The sequence below is a fragment of the Aspergillus tubingensis genome (genome assembly GCF_013340325.1).
Source record: "Aspergillus tubingensis WU-2223L DNA, scaffold_13, whole genome shotgun sequence".
Lineage (NCBI taxonomy): Eukaryota > Fungi > Ascomycota > Eurotiomycetes > Eurotiales > Aspergillaceae > Aspergillus > Aspergillus tubingensis.
In genome coordinates, this window is record NW_023336287.1 from 252267 (window position 1) to 267702 (window position 15436).

Consider the following 15436-nt stretch of genomic DNA (forward strand, 5'->3'; position numbering starts at 1 on the left):
CAACCTTCGCATCACCATAGCTTCATGCTGTCAAGAGTGACACGGCTGTTTGGATGTCCTGCGAACATGGAAGTGCAAATCCAACTCGATAAAAAGGTATTGCATTACACAAATGAGGACCAGGTATCCGGCCATGTCGTCCTTCGCAGTGATACCGAACTTGACATTGCCACGATAGCAATCAATCTATCTGGTCAGGCAACATCGAGGCTAGAGTCAGGGAAGCTGAATGAAACACACAAGGCATGTTCTACCACTACGGCTCTGAATACGATTAGACTAACTTAAACGAAAAAAGCTCTTCCAACGCAATGAACAAATATTTCCGCCCGTCAACTGTGCCGGATGGTTCACTTCGGGGGGCGTCACGATTCCCCCGGGAGAACACTCGTTTCCATTCTCCATTATTGTTCGTGCTTGCATCTGCGCACAAATTTGATGAATACAGCATCTAATATATCTTAGTTTCCTCAGGTCTCCGAATGCTATAAGGGTAGCACTAGAGATGCCGTTCGCAAGCGATCAGCAGACCGTCCACCACACCATCTCTTACGAAAGCTTCCACCGTCCAGTGGAAATTTCAACACTCCTGAGGAGATCAGATATTCTCTGGAAGCTATCATCACACAGAATGGGCTCATGTACAGAACCCACAGAGCCGTTGAGTATACCACCTTGGGCGGCTATAGCCTGTGCTAACAGCATCGAATAGACCCGCCAAATATCCTTTCATCCGGTGTCTGCTATTCCCAAGCCATCACAGAGTGTAGTAGTCCGGAAGACTGTGACATGCAATAAGAAGGCAGCGGGGCTACTATGTCCACCACTAACGTATGAGATCCAAGCCGAACTGGTGAACGGGCCGTTTGTTCTGCTGGGACATCCAATAGCGCTGAGTGTAAAGGTCACCAACATCAATGACGAGAAACCTGATGTATCACTAAGGGACTTCCAATCCATGCTTATCGAAACAACAGATATCCGGGCACATGGGATAATGCAAAGCGCTACCCGCTCGTGGATTATACAGACGATAACAAACTTGGGACAACCATTTTCAAGTACAATGCCAGCGTCTCGGATGGTCGTGACTCTAGACGATGCGGTATGGAGTAGGCATCGTCTACCACATTGCCTGACACCTACATTTGAAACATGCAATGTCACTCGGAGCTACAAGTTGGAGATCAGACTTGGCATTGAATTCGGGCGAAACAATGTGAGTTATCAAAAGTGCCTTTTGGAACTGTGAGCTAACACTGGTTTCAGTCAAGGATATTAGAGTTTCTCTTCCCAGTTCGCGTTTTGTCTCCATCATAGGTTAAATATATCAGCATCAATATAAAACTTTAGCATCAATATAAAACTTTCATAACAGCTGGGTTAAATATATCCATGATGTCCAAGCTGTAGTAGTGCAAGATCATTTGGCAACTACTTTTGAGGTTCCCTAGCCTGAGTAAACGTCTGGTTCTAGGCACATACTCTACTTGGGTGAGGAGAACCGGAATTACAGAATAAGAAGACCTTTATATAAGTACAATGCAAACAATGACTAAAGATTACTTTAACATCGTGAACTAGCCAGACAATCCCCCTTAAATCCAACCCATAGCCCCCGTCACAACGAGTCCCAATATTCCCAATGCCAGCTTAGTAGAAACCTGACTACGGCAAGAATATGCCGCATTCTTCTCCGATCCTGTCTCAGAAGCAGTAGAAGAAGTCGAACTTCCTGTCTTACTCGCTCCCTCACTCTTTGTCCCTGATGTACCCGTAGCCGTTGCGGTTGGATACGAGGTGACTGTTGCCGTCGCATTGGTGTTTCCTGTGCACCAAACATCCTCCCACGCTACCCCAGCCTTATAAAGACAGTCGGTGAGGTCTTGCACAGACTGGTCTATGGCATAACTCCACAGAGCACAATCGTGATAGTATGATCGGGAACCGGCGGGCTTCGCACAGTTATCAAGCAGAGATTGGTAGTTTTTGATATTTGGCACGCCACATGCTGCGTCTTTGGCGGGAAGTTCGTACTGGCCGGAGCCGCCACAGGTGGTTGATGCTGCTGCTGCTGAGGCGGTGGTTGTGGATGTCATTGTGGGAGGTGGTTCAGTTGTGAGGGAAGTAGATATGATTTGGCTTGTTAGAGTGCCATGCTTACAACATTAATTTGAGGATTTATATTGGATTATTGGCACCAGATTACTGAGGATAGGGTTCGGTAATGCCAAGAAGGACCAAGAATTGCCCAACTATTGCCGGCTAAAAATAGCCGGTAAAAGCATATCGCCTGAGACATTCTACCAGGAGATGCAGAAAGGTATCCATGATTGTTGATATGTGGTCCACAAGGCAGAATGTGCGAATACCGACGATGTCGATCATACATGGCTGTTACTGCTTCAATTCGGGATAGGGAGGCCATCCTGGGACATCGATCAACATCAGTTACCGGGAGACGGAGAATCATAGATATAAAATGGATGCAACATCTCTGATATGGGACAAGCAAACCAACGAGGATTCATCTGTTTAACAAGATCTACAATACTCAAGGTCACTTTCAAGATGCGTTTCTCTGCGATCACTATCATCACCCTCATTGGCACGGCCTTTGCCGCCAAGGTTTGCAAATCCCATTTAGTTCAACGAATTTGCAGTGCTAACAGAATCACAGCTCCCTGCCGGTGCTCCTTGCAAGCAAGATGGAAGTATGGGTGTTTGTGAATCGAACTTGTGTGTGGTATGTGACATCCGTATCTTGAGCAGGCTCGGCTGAAGACTGACTGTCATTGTATAGCAAACCCCCGACCAGGCACAGGGTGTGTGCAAATGATTCATCGTCGCAATACCTAGTATGAGATTAAAGGTCGTGTGAGCATTTGTGAGCATTTGTTGGAAGTATCGGCCATAGCTAATCGAGCTATGTTTGGTTGATTCTAAAATGTTTGCCATTTATGTTTCTTGTATCTAGTTCCGACCCCCGTATTTGCGGGTAAGAGTCGTGCCGTTCGTTAGCAAAATGACACCTTGAGTCATCTACAGGTCTAATCCTGTCTTTTGCCCAATAGTCTGAAGAAGTGATATATGACCATCGCGCTGATCTGAGCCGACATGCATAAATCCGAGCCCCCCTGTAGCTCCACATTCCAGCCCCACCCCCGCTGTGACCCCACACGAGGAAGGGGGGCCTCACCGCAGTTCCGCCTTTTCAATAGACACGAACCTCTTTCTGCCTAGACCTGACTACTTGAACATTGACTCCTGTACTTTAGCGAGTTTATCATCATCTACAGGTGCATAACACATAGTAATAATCAAGATGGGCAGCGTTGGAGAAACAGTATGACTTCGATCCCCTTCTGCTAGCAAACCACACTAATTGCTACATACAGTCCGTGTGCCATGGCGCGTCTGTTCCAGACATAACAACCAAGGGATCAGAATTTGAATCCATCTCTTCTTGGAGAGAGCGAGTTGGTATCAACACCGACGCTCAGATCTGTCTAGTGAAGCTGTCGCATATGCGGTACCAGCATCCGGATCTGGATCAGATTACTGTTTTCCTAAAGGGTTTGTGGATACATAAGTTCGGACTTAGCAGCACGCTTGCTAATTCACCCAGACTTTGGCATGCAGATTGTCAAGAAAACAGACGACCAGATCTGGTATCGCGGCTATGGACCGGACCCTTATGTTTACTATGCAAGGAAAGGACCTAAGCAATTCCTGGGTGCTACTTTCGAGGTCGAGTCGTATCAAGATTTGGAGAAGTAAGCAATCACATTTTCTGCTATCTTATTTCGGTATGCTAAATGAAGCAGGGCACTGCAACTTCCGAACGCCAGTGGAATCAAAGAACTGGTCGACCATCCCGGCGGTGGTCACTTGGTCAGCTTCACTGATCCGGAAGGATACCTTGTCAACCTAATCCATGGACAGGCATCACGGGAGACAGGAGAGTATCCGGAAAGATTGATTGTAAACTACGAGGCAGAGAAACCTCGTCTGCGGAAGTTTCACCGATTCGATGTCGGACCTGCACCCGTGCACAAGGTATGAAGCACTTCAACTAGCAAAACCCATAGTCTGACAGCAATAGCTCGGCCACTTTGGATACTGTGTACAGGACTTCCCAACCATGCTTGACTTCTACACCCGGAATTTCAACCTCGTCCCGAGTGACTTCCTCTACGTGGAAAAGGATGGTCAGAAAGTGAACGTAGCAGTGTTCGCTCACATCGATCGGGGAAGCGACCCCGTTGACCACCATTCCTTCTTCATGAGCACAAACGAGACCTCTCATGTACATCATTGCTCCTTTGAAGTTCACGACTTCGATACCCAGCAATTGGGACACTACTGGCTGGCAGGAAAGGGGTACAAGTCGGTGTGGGGAGTGGGACGGCATATCCTCGGTTCGCAGATCTTCGACTACTGGTGGGACACGACTGGTAACATGGTCGAGCATTATGCAGACGGAGACTTGGTGACTGACGAGACTCCAATTGGGTACGGTCCCGCTGGAGATGAGTCGTTAGCAGTTTGGGGCCCGGATGTGCCGCCTACATTTTTGAAATGATTGTACGACAAGTTAGCTCTTCGTATTGTGCCATAGCTTATACTCCGCGGAATTTTTGTTTTCAATGACAGCTTCGCTACTGGTCTTTCTACCTGGCATTACAATGGATGCAAATACTTGGGTCAGCCTATTTCCCCCTCTCCCAGCTCTTATCGCAGCAATGATCAGCACCAGATCTTACCCCACATTTCATAATCCCTTGAAATTGGTGACTAGCATTCCATCAAGTCATCTTCTGACGTAGTATCTCACTGTCAGCCGCTTTGTCGGCAATGCGGAAAAGATCCCACATCTCAAGTAGCCCCGCAAAGCTACAATGTGGGACCAACCCCTTATACAAAACCACCAGAATCAACCAAAATATACACCCAGTATACTCTAACCAACAATCTGTACACCCAGCACCTCAAAGTAAACCCTCAATCATGTCCTGGACACACCTTATCCGCTTCATCGCCGTCGAAGACAGCCAAACGCACCTCGGCCAACTCGTCGACCCCACCCGCGATGTCGGCGAAGACAGCGTCAATGGCATCGACATTGCAGCCTACCTAATCAACGGCGACATTTTCAATGGCCGTGTAACCAGCCAGATAATGCATGTTAAACAGGCACGTCACCCATCCCTTCTTCCGTAAGAACAAAATCTAACACCACCAAACCAGCTCCTCTCCCCCCTGCCCCCCTCAACATGCACCTACATCCGCTGCCTAGGCCTCAACTACACCGACCATGCTAAAGAAGCGAACCTCTCCCTCCCCACCGCACCAACCATCTTCTCGAAGCCCCGAACGGCCCTGAACGGCCCGTACCCGGCCACAATCAACATCCCGAAATGCGCCCAGGATGGAACAAGCGACTACGAAGCGGAGCTGTGTTTTGTAATCGGAAAGACGGGTCGCGATATCCCTGAGTCAGAGGCGCTGGATTACGTCCTGGGGTATACGGCATCGAATGATGTCTCTGCGCGGGGGTTGCAGTTTGTTACTTCCCAGTGGGGGTTCTCGAAGGGGTTGGATGGGAGTTGTCCGATTGGTATTTACCCCCCATTATTTCTTCTATTGGTTGTGGTTGGGTGTTGTGATGGGTGTGGCTAATGATATATTTTTCTGTGAATAGGGCCTGTTCTGGTCTCGACCTCTGCGATCACAGATCCCCAGACTCTGTCTGTCCAGGCTATTCATAATGGTGTAGTATGTCAGGATGGACATACCGAGAATATGATTTTCTCGGTGAAGAAGACGATCGCGTACCTGTCACAAGGTACGACGTTGGTAGCCGGGACTATTATTCTTACCGGGACGCCGGCGGGAATTGGCTTCTTTAAAGAGCCGAGGGTGGTGCTCAGGGATGGGGATGATATTCGGGTTAGGATTGGGGGTGTTGGGACGTTGATTAATAAGGTTCGGTATGAGTAGGCATGGTATATTAGTTTATCGGGCCAGTTGGGTGGGTGTATAGAGTATATGAGAAGGTGGATTGAATGGAGAGTAAATAGTACGCGATTTATGAAGAACAAGATAGTGTGTGGCAGGATGCAGAGTTATGCTGTGCTACTCCATATTAGGAGTGGTGACTAGTTAGCTCATTGCGAATACACACGCTAACGTTATTCGTGATAGTCTGCATTACTCCAACTGCAGTCTAGTCCCTTTCCCAATCACGGCACAAAAGTCCACCAATAAAAAGTTGCTTCGAAATGAATTGAGCAGTGATTAACTAACCACAATTAGCTATATACTCCATATCACATATATACAGATCCACAACACTATATACGACCCTTCTTCAACCAGCTTACAACTTTCACACAAGTTTAGTTGATGTAGCTAGTATCAACCCAGTCCTCCCAGTCAGATCCGAGAAGCCAAGAGATAGTGATGGGCTCAGTCAGCTCAGAAGAGAAGTTAGCACGGGGACCCTCAGCGCCAGTGCCGGTGTTGCCGTATTCAACAAAGGTGACGTTCTCGGTGTTGGGGGTGGAGGTCGACCACTCAGTCCAGCCGAGGTGGTTGATCACATCGGTCATGGAGGTCTTCTGGAAGCAGACGCGAGCGTACTGGGACCAGGGGCGGCCTAAAATATTTGTTAGTGGGCTAGTAGCTTTTTGAGCGAATCTAGGCTAGTGGCATACCGAGGTAGTAGGTGCCGGAGGAAACATCGTTGCCATCAGCAGCAGCGACGGTGGACTTGTGGATCACGTAGTAAGAGTCGTCCGACTCGGAGGAGCGGCCGTTGGCGGTGATGGAGGCGGAGCTGGGGCCCTCGAGGACGCGGATGTCGCACTCGTGGAACCAGGCGCGGGCGTGCTGTCCAAAGATGAAGTCACTGGTGATTATGTTAGCTGTGTTCACCATTTTGAAGGTATGATGGGAGACATACACGGCACCCTCGATGTAGGTTCCGGCGTAAACCTGGTAGCCGGTCTCAGCCAAAAGGGTGTCTATATTGGTATTAGTCACTGTAGATTGTCATATCTGGATTTGGCCCTACCCTGGTATCCGGTGAACTGGCAGGCGTAGTATCCCTGCTCGCTGGCATAGGCGCTCACGGCGAGAGCCTGGTGGCAGGCCTGACCGCAGGTGTTGGCAATGTTGAGGTTGTAGATGGCCGAGCCTTCAGCGTAGTTACGGAGGGTTGCTGCGTATCGTTAGCGAAATCAGGAATATCTTCCAGTCTGGCAGACTGACCAGTCTCATCGTCATTGTCGACATCGGCCAAAGCGATGGCGTGGGTGATGTTGACCAGGTTGCTGGTGTAGGTGGTAGTGCTAAGGATAATTTAGTATCGTCGACTTCGTAAGGGCAACGACAAACGTACTCCTCAGTCTGACCGTAGACAATCAGCTTTCCACTGAGGGCGGGAATATACACCTGCTCGTCGTAGGATCCCTCCTCAATGAAGATGGTCTGGGTCTCGGTCGAAGTCGTGCTGAGAGCATCAACGGCAGCGCTGATCTGTCCAAGCAAACACTATTAGCCACACATCTGCAACATGCGATCGACAATGGAGATGCTTACCGTGTCGTAGTCACCTCCGGACTTGGCAACAACAATCGCACCGGAAGGAGCCGTCATGCGGCTCGCGGCCAGCGCGGTCGCTGCAAAGAGAACGGATGCGAGAATTGACTTAACCATGATTGCTGTTAAGGATCGACTGATCGGCGATTTTAACTTTGCTGCTGATGGAGGAACCAGTGAACGCTGCGAGACCTCGTTCTTATAGGAACCGCATGCCATCCACTCATCATGAGCTCTTGTTATCGGTCAGTATTTGCCTCATAAGGTTCAGGACCTCCGTGTGGAGACGCCGGCGGGGTTCTGTCACAGCTTGAACAACCATATCTGAGAAGACTAGGAGAAGTCAGGCAATTGGGCCGGCCGTTGACAATGTGGGGGCGTTCAAAGAAGCTTCTTAGGGCTAGTGGAACCGGGTCTTCCACCAATTGCCTTGACGCTGGAGATTCTTAATTTATGGGCAATATGAATGATCGAATGACAGAAGATCCTGGGCCTATAACAGAACATCATTATCAGCCCAAATGATTTCGCGGCTTGGCAGGAACAAATGAACGCTGAATTTCGCCAAGCTCCAAGCTGTGAGACAGGGGCTTCTTGGCAGTCCCATTCCCATTCCTGAATCCCTGGGCTGCCGGATTCCAGAATCGCGTTCCATTGTTTGGGCCCTGTGGGGTGCGCGACGGACCAAAACCCTATACTGTACGTAATTGCATTCTCGCTCAACCGTCTCAGTTCTGTGCGTGCAGAAATTCGACCATATGATGTGGCCTGAATCATACACGGTAGAGAGCGGCAAATTTGCTCCCGTTAAATGGCGAAACTAAGCAACTGCAGCTGACATTCGCACATCGTTATCTCCTGTATTGGCACTCAATGCACGGAAGGAACGGATGAAACCGCACGGTGTCTCTTGGTAGCCCGTTACGGAAGGAGGGTCGCCAATCCTTTGGAAGCTTTCCGTTCGGATGACCCCATCCTCTTCTGTTTCCCCTCTTCAGTCTACAAGGCCGAACAAGATTCCGACACTGAGTCGCGAATGGTTCTTCCTCTTTTCGCCCTCCACCCGTGTCGGTGTGATTATTGGTGGGATCACAAAAATCACGAAACACCCCCTTCTCGGAAGAACTCTGCCGTACATGCTTCCCGGCGAACCAAGCTTCGTGGTCGAACCTTAGCAGAACCTGAATATATAGAGTACGGTATGGGGTATATCAAATAAGGATGACCGTCGGAGCTCGGAAGCATTCATTTATGAAGCTTGCTCTCATTGCGTGTCACGCCAAGCTACTGCAGCACTTTTCGGCGATAATCCGGTAGAATGGGTGGAGTCCGCTCCTTCGTATTGGTTGGGTGCCCATAATTGTGCAGTGGTGTAGAAGACGCTTAAGCCTAGAAGAAGTTAATTTAGAGGTGGAATTTCATATCGATGGAGGGTTCACTGATCCGTTTAATCGGTGTGGTGTTGCTGTCGGAACCTCGATCCCGGGCTGTGGGCATCCTGTCAGGTAAGCCAGCGGTTGCTTCAACCCTCACTTTCCAACAGGAAAAATCTTTGAGCCTCAGAGATACAAGGTATGTAAATTGGTAGAGTGGTTGCTGCATTGTATTTCACAACCTTTCCCTCTTGGTAATAGTGATATCGGTATTACGATTGCCGACATAATATAAATCGCGTGACGAGTAAGCGCAGTGAAGGACACATTAGCTCAATTTCCTAATAAGCCACCACAAAATTTGCCAAGGCTTACCAAATAGCAAAGAGCTACTTAGTACCTCTTGCGCATATTAACAAGCATTGGAGTTCAGGGGTATCTGACAAGCGCCCGAGAAAAAGCAGTGGACTTGATGCTGCAGCGCAGACGAACTTGAGTGACAGAAGTCGTTCCAAAATCAAAATAAGAATTGAGTTGCGAGCACTATCTGAGCAAGGGTGTTTGTAGACCGTCAAGTTGGGGCTCTGACGTGATGAAGGTACATGGCTTGAAAGAACAAGCCTAATTATTACAATACGGCAGAGTTCCTTGATTCGAGTGCAGAAAGATCACAACCCCTGCATTTTCCCGCCCACAGTCTAAGTTGGTGCCTTGGTGCATTACTGCTGAAATGGATGAATGGAGTCCAATTTTTCTGCAACAAAGGTATATTGTTCGAACACAAATGGGCTACTCTGTACGTTCCATCACTTCACACGGCGACGAAAGATACCTCAGCATAGAATGCGAGGTATATACCTTTTTTGAACATAATCCTCGCCCATAATATGGTCAATGCTTTATAGCTGATATCAAAAACCTTTCCTCAATCGAACTTCCCACCATGCCTCGCTTCATTAGCATGATATTTCTTGCCCATCGTGGCTTTCGCCTTCCTTGAGCAGGTGAAGCTGGCCAAGGTCCCGAAAAGAAAACGCCAGACTCCCGATAACCCACCTTTTTCTTGATGAACTTCTGTTTGTAGAGTTCTATTATCGACTCCCCTCGAACATTCAATTGATATTTCTGATGCCACTTATGACATGACCTAGGCACTACTACCGTATTGAACGACACGTTATTTCATGTGAGTGCCGACAGAATCTTAACGTTGCTGTCGACAAGAACAGTCGTGGGAGTGGATGGCTGATGGATGTTTTTTTCCTGATACAGCCTTTCCTGGTGAGGATTCCGGTTCCTCAGCCTCTTCATCTCCGAGATGCCTTCATGCCGGCTTGCTAGATGTCGCTCATCTCCCCGACCCGCTCATCCGAGTTATATCAAGTGTCATGATCTTTGCAGATTTTGTCCGGATGCCTCCGGTTGATAATATTCCGATTTCTCGTTATGGTGTACTATGAACCACAGGGAGATTTAGAGGACCAATAGATATGCCGTGGGCTGTGCTTCACTTAATCACATACTTGAGGCCATCCTCCACCCACTTGTGTTGGGCCGTGCCTGGGACTTGATAGGAAACGCGATTGTGGACACTGCCGTTACGGGGCAGATGCATCTCAAAATGGCAAATGGCTTAGGCGGACCACCACGGCATGTCTTGTATCCGACCTAGATTCTTGAATTAAGGTGAGGATAGGCTCAAATACGTTGGTTCGTCCACCATCCCCTGAATAAGGCCGTTGGTGAATCCAAAGATAACGAGTAGCTCATTCAGTTTGGTCATGAATCTGGTGTGCATCTTCTAGTCGTCCAAAGCAACTCAACTACATGCCGAGGATGTTAATCGCTCGCATTGCCATGCTTCGAATCATCCTCCAGAAATCCTGTAGCTGCTGCCTGGGTTTCTTGAAAGGAGCAAGATGCATACTTTAAATTATTTGTGTCCCAGACACTAACATGCTATATATTATTTTGCACTCGTCTTATGAACCTACTTCTCGTCCATACGGACGACATAATGATAGATTATGCTTCAAGTTATCGCCATGCCAGTTATGTCTTTGATATTTCGCCATTTTATGAGCTGATATGGTGAATATTGACATATGATAGGGTCTATGCTACCATTCGAGTATTATTGGAAAGCCACTACTAAATACTGTCTTATATGTTTTCATCAACAGACTACGCTTCGATCCTGGAAATAAGCCTTGAGAGGCAATACGTAATCTCTGAGGAATGCGGGGAGAGCCGAAATCGATTACCGATGAAGGGATACCCCAGTACAGGACCGGAAGGGGAAACGAAATTTTTGACTCCTACGCATCGCATCCCAGAAAAACTGCTGCAGCGATTGGTTGAAGGGATACGAGGAAGATTACTATCTAAATCTACTATTTTGGAGGTACCTCCTTCCCAGAAAGGGCGTCCACCATATCTGGTCAGTATCATGATGCATCGAGACTCACATGAGCACGATGTTTAAGCAAGTTAGTTAGAATAAGCCTGATTGGGGTCACAAGGCCATGGGCTACTCGACCTTGACATCGAATATCGGCGATTTTGTCCTCTGCCGTTGCAAGTCTATCCATTGATGGTGTCTGCAGTGCCTTTCGCCCTGATGAGTGAGGTTCCCAGTCACGCCATGTGTTTCGGGTAAGTTCGTGCTCAGAATCGTGGGCTTGAACGTGATGTACTGACTCCGTTAAAGTTCGCTGTAATGCGTTCCCGATACAAATATTATAAAGTGCAAAGTCAAGGCATTCTCATATGCCAGCAGTTGAACCCATCTACCCATGAGACAGGGACTTGTGGGAATACGTTGCAATCAACCACAGCTATGGGCGCAGTGAGTCGAATCAACATACTAACTCATCACCGTAAAATATGTTCCATTGGAAGAGAGCACTATTATACCTCGCGCCTGGCTCAACCAACTGCAATCCATTTCAATTTAATTCGATTCAATTCGTATACTTATACCGATCGACCCCGCTATTTAGATCCAACCTATGCAGGTGCTTCACCGTTTGAAGCAAGAATATGGCCCGGAACACCATTAAGCCCAAACATTCTGCAGTACTCACAAAGCAACGCATGCCACGACGCAGGAAGGTCATCGTCGTAGCTAACACAACTAAATGACAAAAGCAAAAGCGTAGTCATACAACAGTAGAGATATAAAAGAACGTCGCAGCCGCCTGGCTGTCTGCGAGTTACCATCCCCTCCATTCTTTGTCCCTTATCCGCCTCCCAACATGCTTGTTCCTTCTGTATTTTCCCAGCGCCGCTGCCCTGGGTCTATGTCTCCTATGGTCGCCTCTTAGTATCTTCTACCTTGGGCATTACAAGGATGCACTAAGGGCGCTGAAGAGCCAACACAAAACGATGTAAAACGTTTATCTGAATAACAGACGCGAGAATATGTTCCAGTGTGATATCACTTTTAGTCAGTTATTTTGACTGTATTGCACCTGTCACATATGTACCCAAAGGAATATCAGCTCCCGAACGTTCACCGTGATCGCTTACCACCATGATACAAGAATGAGCGTCCAAAGGGCGGTTCAACCTTAATAGAACATTCTTGTGGGAACAGTATAACTCAGACATCTTCTGGAGAGGAGCATACAGGATTCCATCCTCTGACTTGAAGATAAATTGAAACCCATACGTTCGCATGAGAAAAGAACAACAGAAGAACGTTCACCTTTCCAGGAAAGATGCTAAATATATCAACCTCCGATACTGTTCGGACCTCTATCCGCCGTGTCTCGAAAGAGATAGTTCATGGAATCATGGAACATATCCACCCTTACAACCATTAGATATGCAGCTACCTAGAGATATATATAGGCTTATGAATGAGCGGGTTATATGCCGGATGGATCATACTTGATTAGGTCTAGATTCCGCCATCAATACTGGAAGCTACATTTCCGTGCGAACCAAGCATACGATGCCCAGTTCATGTAGGATGGCACAGACAGGCCATGTCGTTGCTAGAAACCACGCTGACTACGATACCGTAGCTATTCATGCTCTCTACAGAATACGCGTACCATGCTGGCCTGCAAGCAGCCAATGGGAGAGGAATTGGTCAGTGAGCGGTGCTTAAATTGTGGGAAATTTTCATGGCGGTTTCAGGTGATTGAATTGATAAGGACGGTACCCGACGATCAGTGGATACTAGATATACTGATCCGAAGATAATGCCAGGAACTATGTTTTTACTTCCCGAACATCCAGTTTGTAAACTTAGATGCCTGATAAGTGGGCATGGCTCCAGATGTTGTAATTTAGGGTTGGGACGATCGTTCGGCGGGAGTTGCCAAACGCGGACGCCCCTCGGAGATACGACCAGGTCGAACCACAATCCATGGAAACATCCCCAGACATTGAGAACATGCAGAGAACGTGCCTGACATGTTTCTGCAGCTTATGTTACTGCTGCAGTAGCTCGGACCGCAGGCGAATTAGGACTACTCCTGCTGCAGAACGCCTCTGCAGGTGCTGGCCGACCGATATCGCATTCCTCAGAACAGGAACAGTGTTGAACGTCAACAAATAGACATTTCTAGCCTCTGCTAGCTTTCGCTTCTGCCTTGGCTTAGGATTCACGGACTGATCTGTGCCGTCCCATCGTACGACCAGTCCCCTGCGCAATGCAGGACCCATCTCAACTTCGATCGTTACTGGCTGTACATACCAGAACTTCATCGGCTGCTTGACAGAGAAGCGATCTACTGCAGCACTCGTCATCCAGTCCCACCCTCTCTACGTCAAACATGAGAAGCTACTTCGGCCGACATGATCTTGTCTTGTCTGCTCCATAGGGAACTATATAAACCCCGTCCACCACCTATATTCTGGACATCATTCCTCTCATTCCTCCAATTCACCCGGTCACCATGCTTTCTTCCAAGACCGCGGCCTTCGCGGGCTTCATGGCCTTTAGCGCTCTTTCTGGAGTTGCTGCCACCTACAACTATGCCGTTGCCGATCCCTATGGTCTTCCTGAACCCGTAATGATTGATTTTGATGATGACGGAGTTGTCGGTGGCCTCTACCGACCCAACACCACGAGCCCTCTGTCCCGTATCGGTGTCTACGTGATGCATGCTGAGCAGGATTACCTGAACTTCTCAGCCTGCCACGAGCTCCCCCGCCGCGGCTTTACTACCTTCTGCGCAAACAATGATGCCAGCAAGAGCGGCTACATGACCGACATCAACTTCGAAGATATGATGACCAACGTCGGCCAGGGCATGAGCTACTTGCGCAACCTGACTGAGATAGACAAGGTTGTCATCTTCGGCCACAGTGGTGGCGGTGCCATGATGACTGCCTACCAAAACATCGCTGAGAACGGTGTCAAGGCCTGCAATGGCCCCGAGCGTATCTACCCCTGCTCCGACGCCATGGCCGACCTGCCTGCCGCCGACGGCCTTATTCTCATTGACGCCAACTATGGACTCTCCACCATGGCTCTCCTGAGTCTCAATCCCGCCATCGTTGACGAGCACTCAGGTGCCAAGATCGATCAGTCACTAAACCTTTACAACACCGCCAACGGCTTCTCCGAGTCCGGCGCCAACTACACCCAGTCCTTCAAGAAAGCCTTCGAGAAGGGCGTCGTTGCTCGCAACAACCGTATCCTAAAGCACGCCGAGTCCCGCCTGGCCGCTATCAACAACGGCAGCGGCATCTTCAGTGACGACGAGCCCTTCTACATCGTCGACTCCATGTACGTCGGCTTCAACAACAAGTTCTTCGCCCAGGACACCCGATGGATCCACCACACCACCCACCCCTGGCCCCTTCTTCACCGCAACGGATCGATCACCACGCAGATTGTTCCCTCCGTTCGTGTGCCCGCTAACTTCGAGAGTTTCGCCGACAACTTCGAGGGAGGTGCCCTCAAGACTACCATCAAGCGTTACCTCTCTACTCTGGCTATCCGCGTCACTGACGACTTCGAGTACAAGGTGGATGGTTTCGAGGGTATTGTCTGGAACTCTAGTCAAACTGCTCCGCTCGGCAACATCGGCGGAGTTACCGTGCCTTTGCTGAACATGGGCAACACCGGCCACTACGAGTACCTGAACGCTGAGAAGCTCCACCTTGCGGCTGGTAGCAAGGATGCCGAGATTGCTTTCGTCGAGGGTGCTCAGCACACTATTGTCACTTGCACTGAGTGTGAGACGTACCCCGGGGAGTATGGTAACACTCTTTACACTGCTTACAACTACATGGCGGAGTGGTTGAGCAAGGAGGGTCGCTTCTTGTAGATATTTCGCCAACATCGTGTACGATAGATTGTCTATCCTGTATCTTGTATAGTCACTGTGTGTGAAATAGCTAGCTTAGGATTAATTCACTCAATTCTGTCAATTCTCAAACGAAACTTCCTGGCCATATTCTACGTATTTCCTCGTCCCTCGTTTTGACTCGTTCCC

The 15436-nt window shown here is 48.7% G+C and overlaps 5 protein-coding genes across 5 annotated transcripts; 3 read left to right on the forward strand and 2 right to left on the reverse strand.

Moving 5' to 3' along the window:
• Positions 1 to 1598: 1598 nt before the first annotated feature.
• On the reverse strand, positions 1599 to 2099 carry AtWU_10384 (major facilitator superfamily protein; the record flags this gene model as incomplete). The annotated part of the gene is made up of 1 exon (XM_035505488.1): positions 1599 to 2099. One exon carries the CDS (start codon positions 2097 to 2099, stop codon positions 1599 to 1601), a length of 501 nt encoding a protein of 166 aa, XP_035361381.1.
• A 1226-nt stretch (positions 2100 to 3325) lies between these two features.
• On the forward strand, positions 3326 to 4585 carry AtWU_10385 (2,4,5-trihydroxytoluene oxygenase; the record flags this gene model as incomplete). Its single annotated transcript, XM_035505489.1, has 5 exons — positions 3326 to 3346; positions 3399 to 3576; positions 3629 to 3776; positions 3828 to 4059; positions 4106 to 4585. 5 exons carry the CDS (start codon positions 3326 to 3328, stop codon positions 4583 to 4585), a joined length of 1059 nt encoding a protein of 352 aa, XP_035361382.1.
• Positions 4586 to 5010: 425 nt separating this feature from the next.
• Positions 5011 to 6003, forward strand: AtWU_10386 (fumarylacetoacetate hydrolase family protein; the record flags this gene model as incomplete). Its single annotated transcript, XM_035505490.1, has 3 exons — positions 5011 to 5166; positions 5251 to 5620; positions 5705 to 6003. The coding sequence occupies 3 exons, from the start codon at positions 5011 to 5013 to the stop codon at positions 6001 to 6003; spliced, it is 825 nt and encodes a 274-aa protein (XP_035361383.1).
• Positions 6004 to 6401: 398 nt separating this feature from the next.
• Positions 6402 to 7722, reverse strand: AtWU_10387 (pectinesterase; the record flags this gene model as incomplete). The annotated part of the gene is made up of 7 exons (XM_035505491.1): positions 6402 to 6661; positions 6720 to 6913; positions 6968 to 7028; positions 7079 to 7225; positions 7276 to 7355; positions 7406 to 7542; positions 7606 to 7722. The coding sequence occupies 7 exons, from the start codon at positions 7720 to 7722 to the stop codon at positions 6402 to 6404; spliced, it is 996 nt and encodes a 331-aa protein (XP_035361384.1).
• Positions 7723 to 13888: 6166 nt separating this feature from the next.
• AtWU_10388 (transcription factor domain family protein) lies at positions 13889 to 15268 on the forward strand (the record flags this gene model as incomplete). The annotated part of the gene is made up of 1 exon (XM_035505492.1): positions 13889 to 15268. One exon carries the CDS (start codon positions 13889 to 13891, stop codon positions 15266 to 15268), a length of 1380 nt encoding a protein of 459 aa, XP_035361385.1.
• Positions 15269 to 15436: the final 168 nt, after the last annotated feature.